Source organism: Clupea harengus, chromosome 10 (assembly GCF_900700415.2).
Source record: "Clupea harengus chromosome 10, Ch_v2.0.2, whole genome shotgun sequence".
In the NCBI taxonomy this organism is placed as follows: domain Eukaryota; kingdom Metazoa; phylum Chordata; class Actinopteri; order Clupeiformes; family Clupeidae; genus Clupea; species Clupea harengus.
In genome coordinates, this window is record NC_045161.1 from 19085529 (window position 1) to 19105553 (window position 20025).

The following is a 20025-nucleotide window of genomic DNA, read 5'->3' on the forward strand; positions in this document are numbered from 1 at the left end:
AACTCGTCCTTATCAATCCTTACTTCAGTTATTAGTTCTCTTCTGTCAATCATGAACTAAAATGTCTTAACTGTGAGCTCAATCACTGTGACATCACTCCAATAATATGACTCTGGGGGGCGGGACTACAGGGCTATAATGAGCTCATGGCTCAGTACTGTTAGGTAAACACGCAATGTCTTACTGCGCACTTTTCAGTTCATACAATTGTTTTATTACTGGTCCTACTTTGCTTTAAGTGTCATTATTATAGCAATATAAGTTATAATAAATATCACTTTGTACTTCTCAATTCAGTACGTCATTTCGTTTAGATTGAGGAGAAGCGTACGGAAATGTTGCCTTTGTGTGTGTACACAGTATTTACTGAATCTGTCACCTCATTCTATGTCTTACTGAATGACTACTATTGTTAACATGACATGACATGTTCTATACTGTGTCTTGAAACTAGGGTAGGGTTTTCAACTCAAAGACCCCTGATTCAGCAGTTCAGCGCTACGTGTTATGTCATCTGTAATTATCCCTCAGTCTTAACAACAGCATGAAGTCACTATTGAATTGATCTGTAATTATCCCTCAGTTTTAACAACAGCATGAAGTCACTATTGAATTGATCTGTAATTATCCCTCAGTCTTAACAACAGCACGATGTCACTATTGATATGAGAGATCAAGTCAAGTCAAAGCGTTTATTATCGCATACACCAGATTTCTTCAGCGCAGCGAAATTCTTATGACTTGGCAGCCAACATCTACGCAGTAGACGGCATACAACAGGTAACACAAATAACATATACCAAAATAACATATACCAGAAATAACATATAACATATAACATATAACATATAACAAGTAACAACAGTTTAAAATACAAGAAGGGCAGTTTCCAGGGTGGGGAATATTAAATTAAATAAGATAAAAAAATGTGGGTTTATATATATATGTAGCAAGTGTATTTGTATGGGTGTGAAGTACAAGGTGATGGCGACTGTTCAGTGTTGCTGATTCAGCAGCCTAACAGCCTGGGGGTAAAAACTGTTTGTGAGTCTGGTAGTCCGTGCTCGGATGCTCCGGTAGCGTCTACCAGACGGCAGCAGTGTGAATAGACCATAGCCTGGGTGGCTGTGGTCCTTGACAATGTTCCGTGCTTTTCTCAGGCATCTACTGTTGTAGATGCCCTGCACGGAAGGGAGATGGCCGCCGATGATACGCTCCGCTGTCTTCACCACCCTCTGCAGGGCCTTGCGATCGGCAGCGGAGCAGCTACCATACCAGGCAGTGATGCAGCCTGAGAGGATGCTCTCAATGGTGCATCTATAAAAGTTTTTCAGTGTTTTAGAAGACATGCCAAACTTCTTGAGTCTCCTCAAGAAGTAAAGCCGCTTCTGTGCAGTTTTGACCGCCGAGTCCGCTTGCATGGACCAGGTGAGGTCATCCTTGATGTACACACCGAGGAATTTGAAGTTGGAGACTCTCTCCACTGCAGCTCCCTCGATGTGTATGGTGTTGTGACCCCCCCTCTGTAGCTTCCTGAAATCCACAATCATCTCCTTGGTTTTGCAGATGTTTAGAGACAGGTTGTTGTCTTGGCACCATGCTGCCAAGCCCCTTACCTCATCTCTATAGGCGGTCTCATCGTTGTTAGAGATGAGACCCAGGATGGTAGTGTCGTCTGCAAACTTCAGGATGATGTTGGAACTGTGTGTTGCCACACAGTCCTGTGTGTACAGGGAGTACAGGAGGGGACTGAGTACGCAGCCCTGGGGGGCCCCGGTACTCAGGGTCAGTGAGGAGGAGGTGTGCTTGCCCATTCTCACCACCTGGGGTCTGCTCGTCAGGAAGTCCAGGATCCAGTTGCACAGGGGTGTTTTAAGACCCAGGCTCCTGAGCTTCGGGACGAGCTTGGCAGGCACAATGGTGTTGAATGCTGAGCTGTAATCCACAAACAGCATTCTCACATATGTGTTACCCTTTTCCAGGTGGGAGAGAGTGGTGTGTGTTGCAAGGGCGATGGCATCATCTGTTGATCTGTTTGTGCGGTACGCAAACTGAAAGGGGTCCAGGGTGTTTGGAAGGGTGGAGCAGATGTGGGTTCTGACCAGCCGCTCGAAGCACTTCATAATGGTGGAGGTCAGTGCTACGGGGCGGTAGTCATTTAGGCAGGTGATGGATGATTTCTTTGGTATGGGGATGATGGTTGCCTGCTTGAAGCAGGTGGGGACTTCAGACAGATGTAGTGAGAGGTTGAATATGGAGGTGAATACCTCCGCTAGCTGGTCGGCGCACCCCCTAAGGACGCGGCCAGGAACTCCATCGGGCCCGGATGACTTCCGAGGGTTCACCCTTTGGAGCTCTCGCCTCACGTCAGCCACATTCAGGGACAGAGTGTAGTCGTCTCGGTCCTCGGACAGTTTTGCGGAAGGAAGGGGGTTGGTTGCCTCAAACCTTTCGTAAAAAGGTGTTGAGGTCGTCAGGTAGAGAGGCGGCAGGCTGATCATCACTGCTATTTCTCCCTTTATAGCCAGTGATGTTCCGCAGGCCACCCCACATGCGTCGGGGGTCAGAGCTGAGGTAGGTGGACTCCAGCTTGTCTCTGTATTCTCTCTTTCCATCTCTGATGGCCGTCCGTAGGTCACATCTGGACTTCCCCAAAGCCTCCGGATCACCAGAGTTGTAGGCAGAGTTTGGCACGGACATTACCATTTACCCAGGGCTTTTGGTTTGGGAAAGTCCTAACACTGACCCAAGGGACGACATCATCGATACATTTGGAGATGTATGAAGAGACAGAGTCTGTGTATTCACTGATGTCCCCATCAGCTGCATCACAAAACATCTGCCAGTCTGTTGTATCAAAGCAGTCCTGTAGAGTGCTAATGGATTCAGCACTCCAGCGTTGAACTGCCCGAAAAAACGGTTTTTCCTGTTTTAGGCGTTGCCTGTAGGTAGGGATTGGCATGATGGAGGTATGATCCGACTTTCCAAAAGCCGTGCGGGGGAGGGGTTTGTAACTATGTCATGCAATGCTTTGTTACTTCATGGCGAATCGCACGCTGCGTCATTAAGCCCCGCCCAGCACTTTATTACCTTTGATACGACAACAAGTCAAAGTGCAACAACGCTGGGTCGGTCTGTGTGTATTTATTCAGCTACCTGAGCACAGTTAGAGGTTACAGAGAGAGACACTCTCTAATGCGTGCAGCGCTGTGACAGACTGACACACTCCTTCTAGATCGTCTGTCAAGATGGCTCCGTCATCCTCTGTGTTCAGTTCTTCCTTGTTGAAGTGGACGGACATCCAGGTTGTGCTGATATTTACCGTTGTGTTCCTGCTCCTGGCGGAGGTCATGAGGAAACGCAGGCCAAAGAACTTCCCACCAGGACCAATGAGCTGGCCTGTCGTTGGGAACACATTCACTATTGACTTCAAGAAAGCCCATCTCGAATTGACCAAAGTAAGAGTTATTCAACTGGTGATCAGATGCTTATGAGAATTGGTTGCAGCAATAATGTCAGCCCCACTACGTTTTCTTCTTCTTCTTCTTCTTGTTCTTGTTCTTGTTCTTGTTCTTGTTCTTCTTCTTCTTCTTCTTCTTCTTCTTCTGTGTCTCTGCTATTTAGCACAAGAACATTAAGCGTTATATATTGCTTTTCAATGCCCTTTACTGATGTCTCTTCCCCGTACCTCTCCTAGCTTGCTGAGCAGTATGGGGATGTGTACAGCCTCGGACTGAGCCGCTGGACGGTGGTGCTGAACGGCTACAAGATGGTGCGAGAAGCTTTGGTGACCCAAGGTGACTCGATGGCTGACAGGCCTGAGAGTGCCCTTGATGTGGATGTGGCTCACCATCTTGGTAAGAGAACCAGCCCAAAGCTACCCCCTCTGTCATGAATATGTACAGGTTAAAAGCATGTGTGAACTGCTATTGTGCTTTTCACTGGAGGTCAAACTTGATCATGTCTATATGTGACTGTGGCTCCACTGGTAGTGCAAGGTGCTAACGATACCAAGATCATGGCTTTGACACCTAGGGAACATATACATACACTGATGAAGATGTTTATGTGCAGTACTGTAAATTGCTTTGGATAAAAAGTGTCTGCCGTATGAATAAATATCAAGAAAAAATGATGGGAGGCTATTCTTAATCAGCAACAGAAAGTTTAGTGATCATTTAAAATGTCCCAAATATGGGTCTGGGGGTTAGTTCTATTTTCTGTGATGATGTTCTCTGTTGACATGTCGTTTCCTTGGTGCAGGTGTGGTCACCAGTAATGGATACTTGTGGAAACAACAGCGCCGCTTTGCCATCTCCACCCTAAAGTATTTTGGAGTTGGCAAGAAGTCTCTTGAGTCCGCCATTTTGGAAGAGTTTACATATTTAGCCAATGATATTGAAGCACTTAATGGTAAGAATATATTGGCTATTCCATCCTTGCAAATAAAGGATAATGGAATGATAGCCAAATCGCATTATCCTGTAAAATCATTAAGGATTGTACTCATTTGTGTGCTATTTAATATCACATTATCCTGTAAAATCAATGATGATTGTACTCATTTCTGTGTTATTTAATCACCAAGGGCATACAAAATGATAGGGTGTTCATACGCAATAGATAAAGTCTTCTCTGTTTGACACAATGTTTGTCTTGTTAGGAAAACCCCACAATCCACACCTGCCCACAAACTACGCTGTTGCCAACATCATATGCTCCCTTGTTTTTGGACATCGATTTGAATACACTGACAAGAAGTTCCAGATGCTGATGAAAATGTTTGATAAATCTATTGAAATTGAAGCCTCCATTTGGGCTGAGGTAATGTGCAAATGTTCAATGATAACATCACACTGTTTTTTAAACATGTTTTTGCCCTATCTGATATTCTCAGAGTACTCAGATGAGTACAGTGGGTAGGCAATGTATAAGCACAATATATGAGTACAATGACTAGAACGGATGGGTGAAGATTGAAAGGACCTTATCAATCTCCTCCATTTCGTAGCTGTACAACTCTTTCCCGACGGTGATGAGACTGTTACCTGGACCTCACCAGACAGTCTTAAAAAACTGGGACACTGTGAAAGATTTCCTGAGGGCAGAAATTGAGCAGCACAAGAAAGACCGGGACCTGTCGGAGCCCAGGGATTACATCGACTGCTACCTGAGTGAGATTGAAAAGGTGAGAAGTGTGTGTGTGTGCGAGTTGGACTCAGTGGCATAACGTGCCTTGTAGTCTTTTGTGTGACCTATGTAGTATATATATATATATTTTCTTTTTTTCCCCACGGAATAACACTTGCTCACTTTTTCATTGGAATGACACAAAGGTGTCATCCTAATGACACTTTCTCACTTGTTCTGTTTTTTCCTTTTCTGTTTTGGTGTAATCACACAAGAGCAAGGAGGACACAGCGTCTGGCTTCCACGAGGAGAATCTGATCATGTGCAGCCTGGACCTGTTTGTGGCCGGCTCAGAGACCACGTCCACCACCCTCCGCTGGAGCTTCCTCTACATGGCCAAGTACTTGGAGATCCAAGGTGCGGTGAGATTGCACACACACAGGAGCCGGGTTGCACACACACAGAGCCCGGTATGCACACACACAGGAGCCGGGTTGCACACACACAGCAGCGGGTTGCACACACACAGCAGCCGGGTTGCACACACACAGCAGCCGGGTTGCACACACACAGGAGCCGGGTTGCACACACACAGCAGCGGGTTGCACACACACAGCAGCCCGGTATGCACACACACAGCAGCCGGGTTGCACACACACACAGGAGCCGGGTTGCACACACACAGGAGCCGGGTTGCACACACACAGCAGCGGGTTGCACACACACAGCAGCCGGGTTGCACACACACAGCAGCCGGGTTGCACACACACAGCAGCGGGTTGCACACACACAGCAGCCCGGTATGCACACACACAGCAGCCGGGTTGCACACACACACAGGAGCCGGGTTGCACACACACAGGAGCCGGGTTGCACACACACAGCAGCCGGGTTGCACACACACAGGAGCCCGGTATGCACACACACAGGAGCCGGGTTGCACACACACACAGGAGCAGCCGGGTTGCACACACACAGGAGCCGGGTTGCACACACACACAGGAGCCGGGTTGCACACACACAGGAGCCGGGTTGCACACACACAGCATCCGGGTTGCACACACACAGGAGCCGGGTTGCACACACACACAGGAGCAGCCGGGTTGCACACACACAGGAGCCGGGTTGCACACACACACAGGAGCCGGGTTGCACACACACAGGAGCCGGGTTGCACACACAGAGCATCCGGGTTGCACACACACAGGAGCCGGGTATGCTTTAAATGTGTCTCCCATGTCTGGGGGTTGATCCTGCTGAAGCCACAGGTTCTGGCTGGACCTCCTTGTGGCATTTGAGGCATGAAATTGATTTTTGACTGAACCCCAAAATGAATTAGACATCTATGATCAAACTTGTATTTCATCTTATTGTGACTTACAGCTGCAAAATGCCCCCCCCCCTATCCCCCCCAAAAAATGTGTGCTGTGATAGTTGGGGGAAGAAATTTCGGGCTAATGTTTTTTTTTTAATCATTATTATTTGTGAATAGAAAACATTGATTTTTCCTGCTCTTTCCATTAAACTTCAACAGAAAAGGTCCAGGCTGAGATAGACCGGGTGATTGGTCAGTCACGCCAGCCTAGCATGGCAGACAGAGCGGACATGCCCTACACTGAGGCAGTCCTCCACGAGATCCAGAGGATGGGCAACATCGCCCCACTGGGCCTCCCCAGGGTCACCACCAAAGATGTGCACCTCGGCGACTACCTCATCCCAAAGGTCAATTTAGAAACACCCTCCAAATTACTCTAAATCGTTAATTATTACTGAAGACATCAGAGAAAACGTGTTTTATTTTAAAAAGAACAAATGCTGGAAATTGTGTCATAGATTCTCTGTTGTTCCCTGACAATGCTAAAATCTGTTCACTACATGCTGATAACTGGACTAAATGCAAAGACCTTTACACTACTTTTGCAGGATACCGAGATAATCGCTAATCTGACATCAGTGATGTTTGATAAGAACGAATGGGAGACACCTCACAAGTTTAATCCAGGGCACTTCCTGAACAAAGAGGGCAAGTTCGTGAAGCAACCTGCCTTCATCCCCTTCTCAGCAGGTGAACAGAAAGAAATGGCCTTTGTGTGTAAATGTGTGATGCTGACAGAACACAGAATACCTACACATAAATATGAACATTCCTATTTGGTCCATCCTTGTATAGGTCCACTCCGCGTGTAACTCCAGATGTGTTTATAATTGTATGCATGCATATAGTCGAATGCCAGTTTCTCATACATTTTCACAGCAACCACAAAATGAATTTCCTTATTAAAAATGGAATAATTGAGAAACTGAGACACAGAGCTTGGCTCAAAATCAAAGTCATTTCACCTGCGTCGACAGTGCTATCCTGTATCATCAGCTCTACATATTGCCTGTGGTCTCATTTCAACCCTCCCTCTCACTCTCTCTCTCCCTCCCTCTCTCTCCCTCTCTCTCCCTCTCTCTCTATCTATCTATCTATCTATCTATCTCTATCTATCTATCTCTCTCTCTCTCTCTCTCTCTCTCAGGAAAAAGAGTGTGTCTCGGGGAAAGCCTGGCCAAGATGGAGCTCTTCCTCTTCTTCACCTCTTTCCTGCAGCGGTTCACTTTCTCAACGCCTCCTGGAGTGAAGCCCATGATGGATTTCCGTTTTGGCATAACCCTGGCACCCCTGCCACATGAGATATGTGCCACACCACGCCATCTGTGACCGGTGGCAGAGGGCAGACTGCAACTTTGTCTCTCTGCACCTTCTACTCTTTGACTTTAGCGTCTGTGAAAAGGGCAGAGCTGCAGGGAGATTAATGCTGGGTGTTTTTAATGGCGAAAAAAGGTTTCATTGTGCTTCATTTTGATCTGTGTTTAAATTCTCAACGAATAATGGGTGTATGCAATAGTGTATATACACACACACACACACACACACACACACACACACAACAGCGCGCTTAGATGGAACTGTACAAAAGCAGCTAATCTAACTTTTCTTTCACGGGCATGACACACTGCACTCACCTGCCGTTTGAATAGTTGGGATGTATTTCCCCCTAGTGGTCAGAGTCTGTACATTCTCTGACGATACAAAAACATTTAAATCATGTCAAATACTCCTTCTGCTGTCCCCCATTGCTTTCTCATTCTCATTTTGTATTTGATTATTTTTATACTGAATTCTGAGCGGAACTGCTCTTTGCGTGTAACATAGGCGATTGCATTAATGGACTTAATAGAACCTTCTTCCACTTGACATCAGAATCTCCCACATGCCTTCTGGCAAACTCGAGCTGAGATTTCATAGGAGCTTTATTTAACAGTGACTTTCTGTTTGACACCCTCCCATAAAGATTTGACTGGTGAAGATCCCAGGCAACAGTAGTTGTATGCACAGTCTCACCCATCTCAGCCACGGAAGCTTGAAACTCCCCCAGAGAAATCCTAGGTGTCTTGGTAGCCTCCTCACTAGTCCTGAGGAGCAGATTTAAGAATTTAAGTCCTTATAGGCAAGTCTCACGAAAAATACTTCATTCTTCATGTTGACACAGAATGTGCAGGGAGGACAGATGTCAGGTCCGAACAATGTGATTGGTTCTTTAGAATACAGGGCAGGGCTTCCAGTTACCAATCCGCCATGTTTAGCTTTACAGATTGGATTCCCTCCTATTTGCTCCACTCATTTTCGAGTCAGTGATTTATCTCCTCACTTATTACGCCTCTGGCCATATTCCCTCCACTTCTGGGTTGAACTGAACTCCAAGAGATATTCAGTGACGTGGAACTGTTCTGGTATCTATAGCCCCTTACTCATGCTTTTCAATAACCTTTTTGTGGAGTTGGCTGGAGTATTATTTTGCCTTCATGGTGTAGTTTTTGCCAGGATACTGATTCACCAGTAATTGAACTTTTGAACTCTACAGGTATATTGATACTACAATCACCCAAAAAACAGTAACTGCTCACAGGTGATCTCCATTTAACCAATTGCGTGACTTATAAAACCTATTGTCTGCAACAGTAATAATTTAGGTGAGTCACTTTAAAGTAACACTAACAATTCTACCTTAAAATAACAGCTTGTGTTTGTGTGTGTGTGTGTGTGTGTGTGTGTGTGTGTGTGTGTGTGTGTGTGTGTGTGTGTGTGTGTGTGATAACGATAATAAACTATTGCATGACGTAAAATGCCACTAAAGGGCAAGCCAACCCTTTAGGTGAGAAGGCAAGAGAGGGGTGGGTCTGTGAGGCACTAGCAGGGACGTGCGGTCCTATGAGGCAGAGCCTCACCTGTCATCTTGAAAAGTAAAAAAAAAAAAAAAATTATAAAATAAAATAAATATTGATATTTCCCTACTAATCTGTGGTATAGGTGTAATTTCTGCATGATTCCAATCATTTCGAGCATTTTTACAATCAAAATCGCTGAATTCGCTGAATTTGCGCATCTTCTATTCAAATAGACGGGAGAAAACAAGGGACGTGCGGTCAGGTTAGGCACCATGTATTGTCTATGGGAGCTAGTGAGGCAGTGCCTCACCTAGGATTGCGCAATCGCTCCAAACTGGGTTTTGCGCATGCGTGCGCATGCGTAGAACCTTTGAGCTGAGCTCAAAACGCATTGAAAAATCATGTAGATGAGGCACACAGTACCTCTGCCTCAATGAAGGGGGCGTGCGAGAGCGCACCTGTCGGCGAAAATGGAAGATTTTATTGCTAAGCTGAAGCAGTTCTCAAAACTGGACTTTCAGTCCAAACGTGAAATGATTAATAATGGGAGACCAATGCCGGAGTTAAAAGGTATGCTTCAAGCGACGGGACAGAAGATAACTCGATCGACTTCTCACATTCAAAGCCAAATTGCTTTGAACATGTTTGGAACCTCAAGAATAAATGTGGTTTTGAACTTACAGTGGCAGCTCCGTTGATTTCCCATCATTTCTATTGGGATTGTTTTATGTCTATGTGAAGCCATTTAACATCACTCAAGTGGTTGTGATCACTTGGAACCCAAGACTGCTTTTTATTGGTGAGCTGATTTTGAGAAATTAAACTTAAATTGTAGGTAAGTTGTGTTTCCTGGTTGCAATGGTTATCATGTTGCTACGTTAGCTAATTAGCTAGCTAAGGACACTTAATAACCTTACGAGTTAATCGGAAGAGTTCAATTTGCATGAAATGATAGCTATTTATCTAGCTGATGTTATAGTCTCCTCGATTTAACTCTTAAAATGATAATGGGAAAAGGTAGAAACCCTCAGGGTGCTTGTGCAACTTCGTAAGAAAGAGTTCATATTCAGGAGTTCATATTTATGAGTGCATAATATTTACACATGAGTTCATCACAAGCTAGCAGCTGCCTACTGTATGCACCTTACCTATGTGTGTGTAAAGAAAGCTGATATGAAAAACAGTAGTCAATGTGAAAGCTGCCAATTGAATGGTGATCTTAGATACTCTATCGTAAAGGCGCCTATTAACGCCCCAGCTATTAAAAACATTTATAGATCGAAAAATCTTTAATCAATCAATCTTACATATTTCAGTAGCGGTGGGTGTCTAGATTAGGACTGGTAGCTTGTTTGGATTTCAACTGAAACGTGTTTTCAGTTTTTTTCCCGTTGTGTAGACCGACACGCAAAATTAGCTGATACAGGAGGTGGAACCCATTAACAGCCTTTCTGTATATATGTCTATGGAAAGCTCTATGACCCTCACAAATTCTCGTTGCGAAATCGAATTCGTTCAGTTCGTTCCATGAGAGTGTACACTAAGGTGACCAGATTTCTGAGACAAAATCCGGGGACATTTTCAGTTCAGACACGTTAACACCTCCAAAACATTTTTTTGTCTTTATAATCGAAAAACGGGGACACTGACTGGGCCCTTATTCATAAAAGCAGTTCTTGTAAATCGCAAGGGGAATGTCAAACATAGAGTTTTCTTTCCAGCATAGAAAATGTTAAGGCCATTGAGGCAACTGAATGCATTGTATTCCTATATTCTGTGTGAAAATCAGTTGGAACTATGAACATACAGATCAGGCCCATAGACTTCATGATCTTTGGAATTGTTTTTAGGTATTACTATACCAAAAGTGATTTAAGAAACAAACAAACAAAAAGATTAAAAATACAATTTTAGTCAAAACTGTAATTAAATCCAAGCAATGTCAAAGTGAGGGAGGGAGATCTGAATAATCTAAAAAATAACAAGTTCTGTGACACACTACCAGTTGACATATTTGTTGATAAAGAATATGTGAAGTTAAGGTGAGAAAAAGACATTTCATTAGTGTCTTTTAAGAGACCACCACAAGAACACATGTTTTTTTGTGTTTGTTTTTAAGTAATGTAGGCCTACCATTATTCTAGGCTACCTGTAATTGTCTATCTATGTAGCCTAAGCACATGACTCATTTAAAGATTTTAGCACATTAAAACCCACTGCTTAAAATTGAACTGGTGAGACTGCTTCCACAGAACTATCAAAGTTCAAAGTACTTTATTGTCATTGTCACACAAACAAGCGGGAAGCGCAACTGGATGTACGGAAAGCGAGTTCAAGGAGTATTTTCTTGCTTTCAAGTGGTTTAATTTATTGACAAGTTGCCAACTACCTCTCAATAGTAACCCAGACTAATGAAACTGAAATGTCATAGTACTGTAGTTAGTATCACTGCTCATGTTAAAAAGTCAACAAAGTCAGTTAGGAAGTAGAGCTGTGGCTGACACCTGACCGACAGATAGCTGCTGCTAAACACTCACATTGTTGCAAATTGTAGATCATAGGCTACATACATACATACATATAATCGCCTATCCCAATGCTATCCTTTCTTTCTTTCTTTTTTTAAATTTGTATCCCGGGTCTGTTGTTGGTCACAGTGAAAACCGGGGACATTTCCGGGGACAGCTCCAGCCGGGGACAGGCCACCAAAAACGGGGACTGTCCCCTGAAACCGGGGACGTCTGGTCACCTTAGTGTACACACAGAAATAAATCGCTGTCTAGTACACTAAATAACGCTGTACTGCAATTTTTTGCACACATACAAGTTAAATACCCCCTTTGGATAGGAGCGTATGGTGTTTAAAATCCGTTATCCTGGTTGATATAGAAATCAATATTAAGTAACATGTACCTGCGTGAGGCTGTTAATAGGCGCCGTTACTAAATTGGGTTTATGTATTTGTAAATTTGACTCTGAAAAAGTCAGTGCCTCACCAGCCACGAACCTCACCGCACGTCACTGGGCACTAGCTTATGTAGGTGAAGAGTGGAGATAAACACTCACACGCATGCTGCTTTCGGTGTTAGTGTATTCATCCTCACACACACTGCTTTAGGTGTTAGTGCCTCGTCATCCTCACGCACACTGCTTTAGGTGTTAGTGTAGTCTTCCTTACACACACTGCTTTAGGTGTTAGTGTGGTCATCCTCACACACACTGCTTTAGGTGTGTTAGGGCCTAGTCCTCCTCACACACACTGCTTTAGGTGTGTTAGGGCCTAGTCATCCTCACACACACTGCTTTAGGTGTTAGTGCCTAGTCTTCCTCACACACACTGCTTTAGGTGTTAGTGCCTAGTCATCCTGATAAAAGTGGGTTGGGGTTTGGGAAAGACAAGCGCCTCTACTGAATATTAATAAACACAGACTTGTTTAAAGCTTAAGTTTGTCGATGGAAAGCAGAAAACATCTCTCAGATTCAATACTTTTTATTTTTAATTGACATATAAATAAGATTCAGGGGGGAATATTCCTGTTTTAAACTGTGGCTTTGCATGAATGTAATACATAATAATTAATCATACTGTTAAGACATTATTACTTAAGACATTTATATTTGGGTAAGTAATGTTCTGTTTTAATTTTCTATAATAATTTCTTAAATTTGAGTCATGATTTTTTTATCTAAAATTGATTCAGAGAAATCTGCACATCAGACACATTTGTGATGGTGAACTCGTCCTTATCAATCCTTACTTCAGTTGTTAGGTCTCTTCTGTCAATCATGAACTAAAATTTCTTAACTGTGAGCTCAACCACTGTGACATCACTCAAATAATATGACTCTAGGGGGCGGGACTACAGGGCTATAATGAGCTCATGGCTCAGTACTGTTACGTAAACACGCAATGTCTTACTGCGCACTTTTCAGTTTGTACAATTATTTTATTACTGGTCCTACTTTGCTTTAAGTGTCATTATTATAGCAATATAAGTTATAATAAATATCACTTTGTACTTCTCAATTCAGTACGTCATTTCAAATGTTACTAATCCTAACAATAAACCTAATCCTAAACCTAAAATATCATGTAACCATATGAACTAATATAAAATACAATTTGTCTTTATCAACTACCTAAGTTTTATGTGCATAGTACCTGTAGACACTTCATATAAAGAGTGGTCAAACTATCATTATACTATCCCACAAAAGCACAAATACAGCTGTATGTTTTCCTTCGCTGACTGATGTATTATTTACCCCATTGATTTCCATCACTACCAGCCCAGGGCATGTGATGCTATGGTTTAGCGTTTAGATTGAGGAGAAGCGTACGGAAATGTTGCCTTTGTGTGTGTACACAGTATTTACTGAATCTGTCACCTCATTCTATGTCTTACTGAATGACTACTATTGTTAAGCACTCTGACATGTTCTATACTGTGTCTTGAAACTAGATAACTCTTTGGGCTGGAAGAAGGATTAAATTCACAAACACAAATGTAGGGTTTTCAACTCAAATACCCCTGATTCAGCAGTTCAGCGCTACGTGTTATGTCATCTGTAATTATCCCTCAGTCTTAACAACAGCATGAAGTCACTATTGAATTGATCTGTAATTATCCCTCAGTTTTAACAACAGCATGAAGTCACTATTGATATGAGAGATGTCATGCCATGCTTTGTTACTTCATGGCGAATCGCACGCTGCGTCATTAAGCCCCGCCCAGCACTTTATTACCTTTGATACGACAACAAGTCAAAGTGCAACAACACTCGGTCGGTCTGTGTGTATTTATTCAGCTACCTGAGCAGTCAGAGGTTACAGAGAGAGACACTCTCAAATGCATGCAGCGCTGTGAGAGACTGACACACTCCTTCTAGATCGTCTGTCAAGATGGCTCCGTCATCCTCTGTGTTCAGTTCTTCCTTGTTGAAGTGGACGGACGTCCAGGTTGTGCTGATATTTACCGTCGTGTTCCTGCTCCTGGCGGAGGTCATCAGGAAACGCAGGCCAAAGAACTTCCCACCAGGACCAATGAGCTGGCCTGTCGTTGGGAACACATTCACTATTGACTTCAAGAAAGCCCATCTCGAATTGACCAAAGTAAGAGTTATTCAACTGGTGATCAGATGCTTATGAGAATTGGTTGCAGCAATAATGTCAGCCCCACTACGTTTTCTTCTTCTTCTTCTTCTTCTTCTTCTTCTTCTTCTTCTTCTTCTTCTTCTTCTTCGTCTCTGCTATCTAGCACAAGCACATTAAGCATTATATATTGCTTTTCAATGCCCTTTACTTCAATGTCTCTTCCCCGTACCTCTCCTAGCTTGCTGAGCAGTATGGGGATGTGTACAGCATCAGACTGAGCCGCTGGACGGTGGTGCTGAATGGCTACAAGATGGTGCGAGAAGCTTTGGTGACCCAAGGTGACTCGATGGCTGACAGGCCTGAGAGTGCCTTTGCTGTGGATGTGGCTCACCATCTTGGTAAGAGAACCAGCCCAAAGCTACCCCCTCTGTCATGAATATGTACAGGTTAAAAGCATGTGTGAACTGCTATTGTGCTTTTCACTGGAGGTCAAACTTGATCAGGTCTATATGTGACTGTGGCTCCACTGGTAGTGCAAGGTGCTAACGATACCAAGATCATGGCTTTGACACCTAGGGAACATATACATACACTGATGAAGATGTTTATGTGCAGTACTGTAAATTGCTTTGGATAAAAAGTGTCTGCCGTATGAATAAATATCAAGAAAAAATGATGGGAGGCTATTCTTAATCAGCAACAGAAAGTTTAGTGATCATTTAAAATGTCCCAAATATGGGTCTGGGGGTTAGTTCTATTTTCTGTGATGATGTTCTCTGTTGACATGTCGTTTCCTTGGTGCAGGTGTGGTCACCAGTAATGGATACTTGTGGAAACAACAGCGCCGCTTTGCCCTCTCCACCCTAAAGTATTTTGGAGTTGGCAAGAAGTCTCTTGAGTCCGCCATTTTGGAAGAGTTTACATATTTAGCCAATGATATTGAAGCACTTAATGGTAAGAATATATTGGCTATTCCATCCTTGCAAATAAAGGATAATGGAATGATAGCCAAATCGCATTATCCTGTAAAATCATTAATGATTGTACTCATTTGTGTGTTATTTAATATCACATTATCCTGTAAAATCATTAATGATTGTACTCATTTCTGTGTTATTTAATCACCAAATCGGCATACAAAATGATAGGGTGTTCATACGCAATAGATAAAGTCTTCTCTGTTTGACACAATGTTTGTCTTGTTAGGAAAACCCCACAATCCACACCTGCCCACAAACTACGCTGTTGCCAACATCATATGCTCCCTTGTTTTTGGACATCGATTTGAATACACTGACAAGAGGTTCCAGATGCTGATGAAAATGTTTGATAAATCTATTGAAATTGAAGCCTCCATTTGGGCTGAGGTAATGTGCAAATGTTCAATGACAACATCACACTGTTTTTTAAACATGTTTTTGCCCTATCTGATATTCTCAGAGTACTCAGATGAGTACAGTGGGTAGGCAATGTATAAGCACAATATATGAGTACAATGACTAGAACGGATGGGTGAAGATTGAAAGGACCTTATCATTCTCCTCCATTTTGCAGCTGTACAACTCTTTCCCGACGGTGATGAGACTGTTACCTGGACCTCACCAGACAGTCTTAAAAAACTGGGACACTGTGAAAGATTTCCTGAGGGCAGAAATTGAGCAACACAAGAAAGACCGGGACCTGTCGGAGCCCAGGGATTACATCGACTGCTACCTGAGTGAGATTGAAAAGGTGAGAAGTGTGTGTGTGTGCGAGTTGGACTCAGTGGCATAACGTGCCTTGTAGTCTTTTGTGTGACCTATATAGTATATATATATTTTTTCTTATTTTCCCCACGGAATAACACTTGCTCACTTTTTCATTGGAATGACACAAAGGTGTCATCCTAATGACACTTTCTCACTTGTTCTGTTTTTTCCTTTTTTTGTTTTGGTGTAAACACACAAGAGCAAGGAGGACACAGCGTCTGGCTTCCATGAGGAGAATCTGATCATGTGCAGCCTGGACCTGTTTGTGGCCGGCTCAGAGACCACGTCCACCACCCTCCGCTGGAGCTTCCTCTACATGGCCAAGTACTTGGAGATCCAAGGTGCGGTGAGATTGCACGCACACAGCAGCCCGGTATGCACACACACAGCAGCCGGGTTGCACACACACACAGGAGCCCGGTATGCACACACACAGGAGCCGGGTTGCACACACACAGGAGCCGGGTTGCACACACACAGGAGCCGGGTTGCACACACACAGGAGCCCGGTATGCACACACACAGGAGCCGGGTTGCACACACACAGCAGCGGGTTGCACACACACAGGAGCCGGGTTGCACACACACAGCAGCCGGGTTGCACACACACAGGAGCCGGGTTGCACACACACAGGAGCCGGGTATGCTTTAAATGTGTCCCATGTCTGGGGGTTGATCCTGCTGGGCCTCATTGGGGCATTTGAGACATGAAATTGATTTGTGACTGAACCCCAAAATAAATTAGATATCTATGATCAAACTTGTATTTCATCTTATTGTGACTTACAGCTGCAAAATGCCCCCCCCCCCCCCCCCCCCCCCCCCCCCCGCTATCCCCCCCCCAAAAAAAACCTGTGTGCCGTGTTAGTTGGGGGAAGACATTTCGGGCTAATGTTTTTTTTTTAATCATTATTATTTGTGAATAGAAAACATTGATTTTTCCTGCTCTTTCCATTAAACTTCAACAGAAAAGGTCCAGGCTGAGATAGACCGGGTGATTGGTCAGTCACGCCAGCCTAGCATGGCAGACAGAGCGGACATGCCCTACACTGAGGCCGTGCTCCACGAGATCCAGAGGATGGGCAACATCGCCCCACTGGGCCTCCCCAGGGTCACCACCAAAGATGTGCACCTCGGGGACTACCTCATCCCAAAGGTCAATTTAGAAACACCCTCCAAATTACTCTAAATAGTTACTTATTACTGAAGACATCAGAGAAAACGTTTTTTATTTTAAAAAGAACAAATGCTGGAAATTGTGTCATAGATTCTCTGTTGTTCCCTGACAATGCTAAAATCTGTTCACTACATGCTGATAACTGGACTAAATGCAAAGACCTTTACACTACTTTTGCAGGATACCGAGATAATCGCTAATCTGACATCAGTGATGTTTGATAAGAACGAATGGGAGACACCTCACAAGTTTAATCCAGGGCACTTCCTGAACAAAGAGGGCAAGTTCGTGAAGCAACCTGCCTTCATCCCCTTCTCAGCAGGTGAACAGAAAGAAATGGCCTTTGTGTGTAAATGTGTGATGCTGACAGAACACAGAATACCTACACATAAATATGAACATTCCTATTTGGTCCATCCTTGTATAGGTCCACTCCGCGTGTAACTCCAGATGTGTTTATAATTGTATGCATGCATATAGTCGAATGCCAGTTTCTCATACATTTTCACAGCAACCACAAAATGAATTTCCTTATTAAAAATGGAATAATTTAGAAACTGAGACACAGAGCTTGGCTCAAAATCAAAGTCATTTCACCTGCGTCGACAGTGCTATCCTGTATCATCAGCTCTACATATTGCCTGTGGTCTCATTTCAACCCTCCCTCTCACTCTCTCTCTCTCTCTCCCTCCCTCTCTCTCCCTCTCTCTCCCTCTCTCTCTATCTATCTATCTATCTATCTCTCTATCTATCTATCTATCTCTCTCTCTCTCTCTCAGGAAAAAGAGTGTGTCTCGGGGAAAGCCTGGCCAAGATGGAGCTCTTCCTCTTCTTCACCTCTTTCCTGCAGCGGTTCACTTTCTCAACGCCTCCTGGAGTGAAGCCCATGATGGATTTCCGTTTTGGCATAACCCTGGCACCCCTGCCACATGAGATATGTGCCACACCACGCCATCTGTGACCGGTGGCAGAGGGCAGACTGCAACTTTGTCTCTCTGCACCTTCTACTCTTTGACTTTAGCGTCTGTGAAAAGGGCAGAGCTGCAGGGAGATTAATGCTGGGTGTTTTTAATGGCGAAAAAAGGTTTCATTGTGCTTCATTTTGATCTGTGTTTAAATTCTCAACGAATAATGGGTGTATGCAATAGTGTATATACACACACACACACACACACAACAGCGCGCTTAGATGGAACTGTACAAAAGCAGCTAATCTAACTTTTCTTTCACGGGCATGACACACTGCACTCACCTGCCGTTTGAATAGTTGGGATGTATTTCCCCCTAGTGGTCAGAGTCTGTACATTCTCTGACGATACAAAAACATTTAAATCATGTCAAATACTCCTTCTGCTGTCCCCCATTGCTTTCTCATTCTCATTTTGTATTTGATTATTTTTATACTGAATTCTGAGCGGAACTGCTCTTTGCGTGTAACATAGGCGATTGCATTAATGGACTTAATAGAACCTTCTTCCACTTGACATCAGAATCTCCCACATGCCTTCTGGCAAACTCGAGCTGAGATTTCATAGGAGCTTTATTTAACAGTGACTTTCTGTTTGACACCCTCCCATAAAGATTTGACTGGTGAAGATCCCAGGCAACAGTAGTTGTATGCACAGTCTCACCCATCTCAGCCACGGAAGCTTGAAACTCCCCCAGAGAAATCCTAGGCGTCTTGGTAGCCTCCTCACTAGTCCCCTGCTTGCACAGTCACTCAGTTTTTGAGGAGCAGATTTAAGAATTTAAGTCCTTATAGGCAAGTCTCACGAAAAATACTTCATTCTTCATGTTGACTTGCTCACTGCGCATGCACCGCATTTGACAGCACGGCTGTAACTATGACAACAGTGTAAATAAACAGAATGTGCAGGGAGGAGAAATGTCAGGTCCGAACAATGTGATTGGTTCTTTAGAATACAGGGCAGGGCTTCCAGTTACAAATCCGCCATGTTTAGCCTTACGGATTGGATTCCCTCCTATTTGCTCCACTCATTTTCGAGTCAGTGATTTATCTCCTCACTTATTACGCCTCTGGCCATATTCCCTCCACTTCTGGGTTTAACTGAACTCCAAGAGATATTCAGTGACGTGGAACTGTTCTGGTATCTATAGCCCCTTACTCATGCTTTTCAATAACCTTTTTGTGGAGTTGGCTGGAGTATTATTTTGCCTTCATGGTGTAGTTTTTGCCAGGATACTGATTCACCAGTAATGAAACGTTTGAACTCTACAGGTATATTGATACTACAAATCACCCAAAAAACATTAACTGCACACAGGAGATCTCCATTTAACCAATTGTGTGACTTATAAAACGTATTGTCTGCACCAATGATCATTTAGGTGAGTCACTTTGAAGTAAAACTATGTAACAATTCTACCTTAAAATAACAGCTTGAAAAAAATTGTGCCGCTACAATTACTTTTAATATGGAGAATGGCCTCTCCGCCATTGCCATCGGGGGTCTGTAGGGAAATTACTGCGGTCTGTAGGATTTCTGGAGCCGCCAGTTCCTTTGTGTCTGAGCATGCGCGACTAGGATCGGGTAGTGATTTCGATTCAGAGCTAGCCATCTTTCTGCTGGATTAGTACGTTTATTTGCTGTCCTGCTTTGTCTTGTCTTGCACTTGCTTGATGTTTGACTGTGTTAGCAAAG

The 20025-nt window shown here is 43.8% G+C and overlaps 2 protein-coding genes across 2 annotated transcripts; both read left to right on the forward strand.

Moving 5' to 3' along the window:
• The first annotated feature begins 3109 nt into the window (after positions 1–3109).
• LOC116222028 (cytochrome P450 2J2-like) lies at positions 3110–8234 on the forward strand. The gene is made up of 9 exons (XM_031574293.2): positions 3110–3458; positions 3698–3857; positions 4264–4413; positions 4664–4824; positions 5012–5188; positions 5406–5547; positions 6665–6852; positions 7054–7195; positions 7653–8234. Exons 1-9 carry the CDS (start codon positions 3249–3251, stop codon positions 7832–7834), a joined length of 1512 nt encoding a protein of 503 aa, XP_031430153.1. The 5' UTR covers positions 3110–3248; the 3' UTR covers positions 7835–8234.
• Positions 8235–14120: 5886 nt separating this feature from the next.
• LOC105907755 (cytochrome P450 2J2-like) lies at positions 14121–18709 on the forward strand. The gene is made up of 9 exons (XM_031574292.1): positions 14121–14455; positions 14676–14835; positions 15242–15391; positions 15644–15804; positions 15992–16168; positions 16385–16526; positions 17154–17341; positions 17543–17684; positions 18142–18709. Exons 1-9 carry the CDS (start codon positions 14246–14248, stop codon positions 18321–18323), a joined length of 1512 nt encoding a protein of 503 aa, XP_031430152.1. The 5' UTR covers positions 14121–14245; the 3' UTR covers positions 18324–18709.
• Positions 18710–20025: the final 1316 nt, after the last annotated feature.

Excerpts from the sequence above, each read along its gene's own strand:
- LOC116222028 (XM_031574293.2), top strand. The coding sequence starts at position 3,249 with ATGGCTCCGTCATCCTCTGTGTTCAGTTCTTCCTTGTTGAAGTGGACG. Across the intron at positions 3,459-3,697 it reads CCCATCTCGAATTGACCAAA|CTTGCTGAGCAGTATGGGGA; the intron begins GTAAGAGTTATT and ends TACCTCTCCTAG. Across the intron at positions 4,825-5,011 it reads AAGCCTCCATTTGGGCTGAG|CTGTACAACTCTTTCCCGAC; the intron begins GTAATGTGCAAA and ends TCCATTTCGTAG.
- LOC105907755 (XM_031574292.1), top strand. The coding sequence starts at position 14,246 with ATGGCTCCGTCATCCTCTGTGTTCAGTTCTTCCTTGTTGAAGTGGACG. Across the intron at positions 14,836-15,241 it reads GGATGTGGCTCACCATCTTG|GTGTGGTCACCAGTAATGGA; the intron begins GTAAGAGAACCA and ends TCCTTGGTGCAG. Across the intron at positions 17,342-17,542 it reads GGGACTACCTCATCCCAAAG|GATACCGAGATAATCGCTAA; the intron begins GTCAATTTAGAA and ends CTACTTTTGCAG.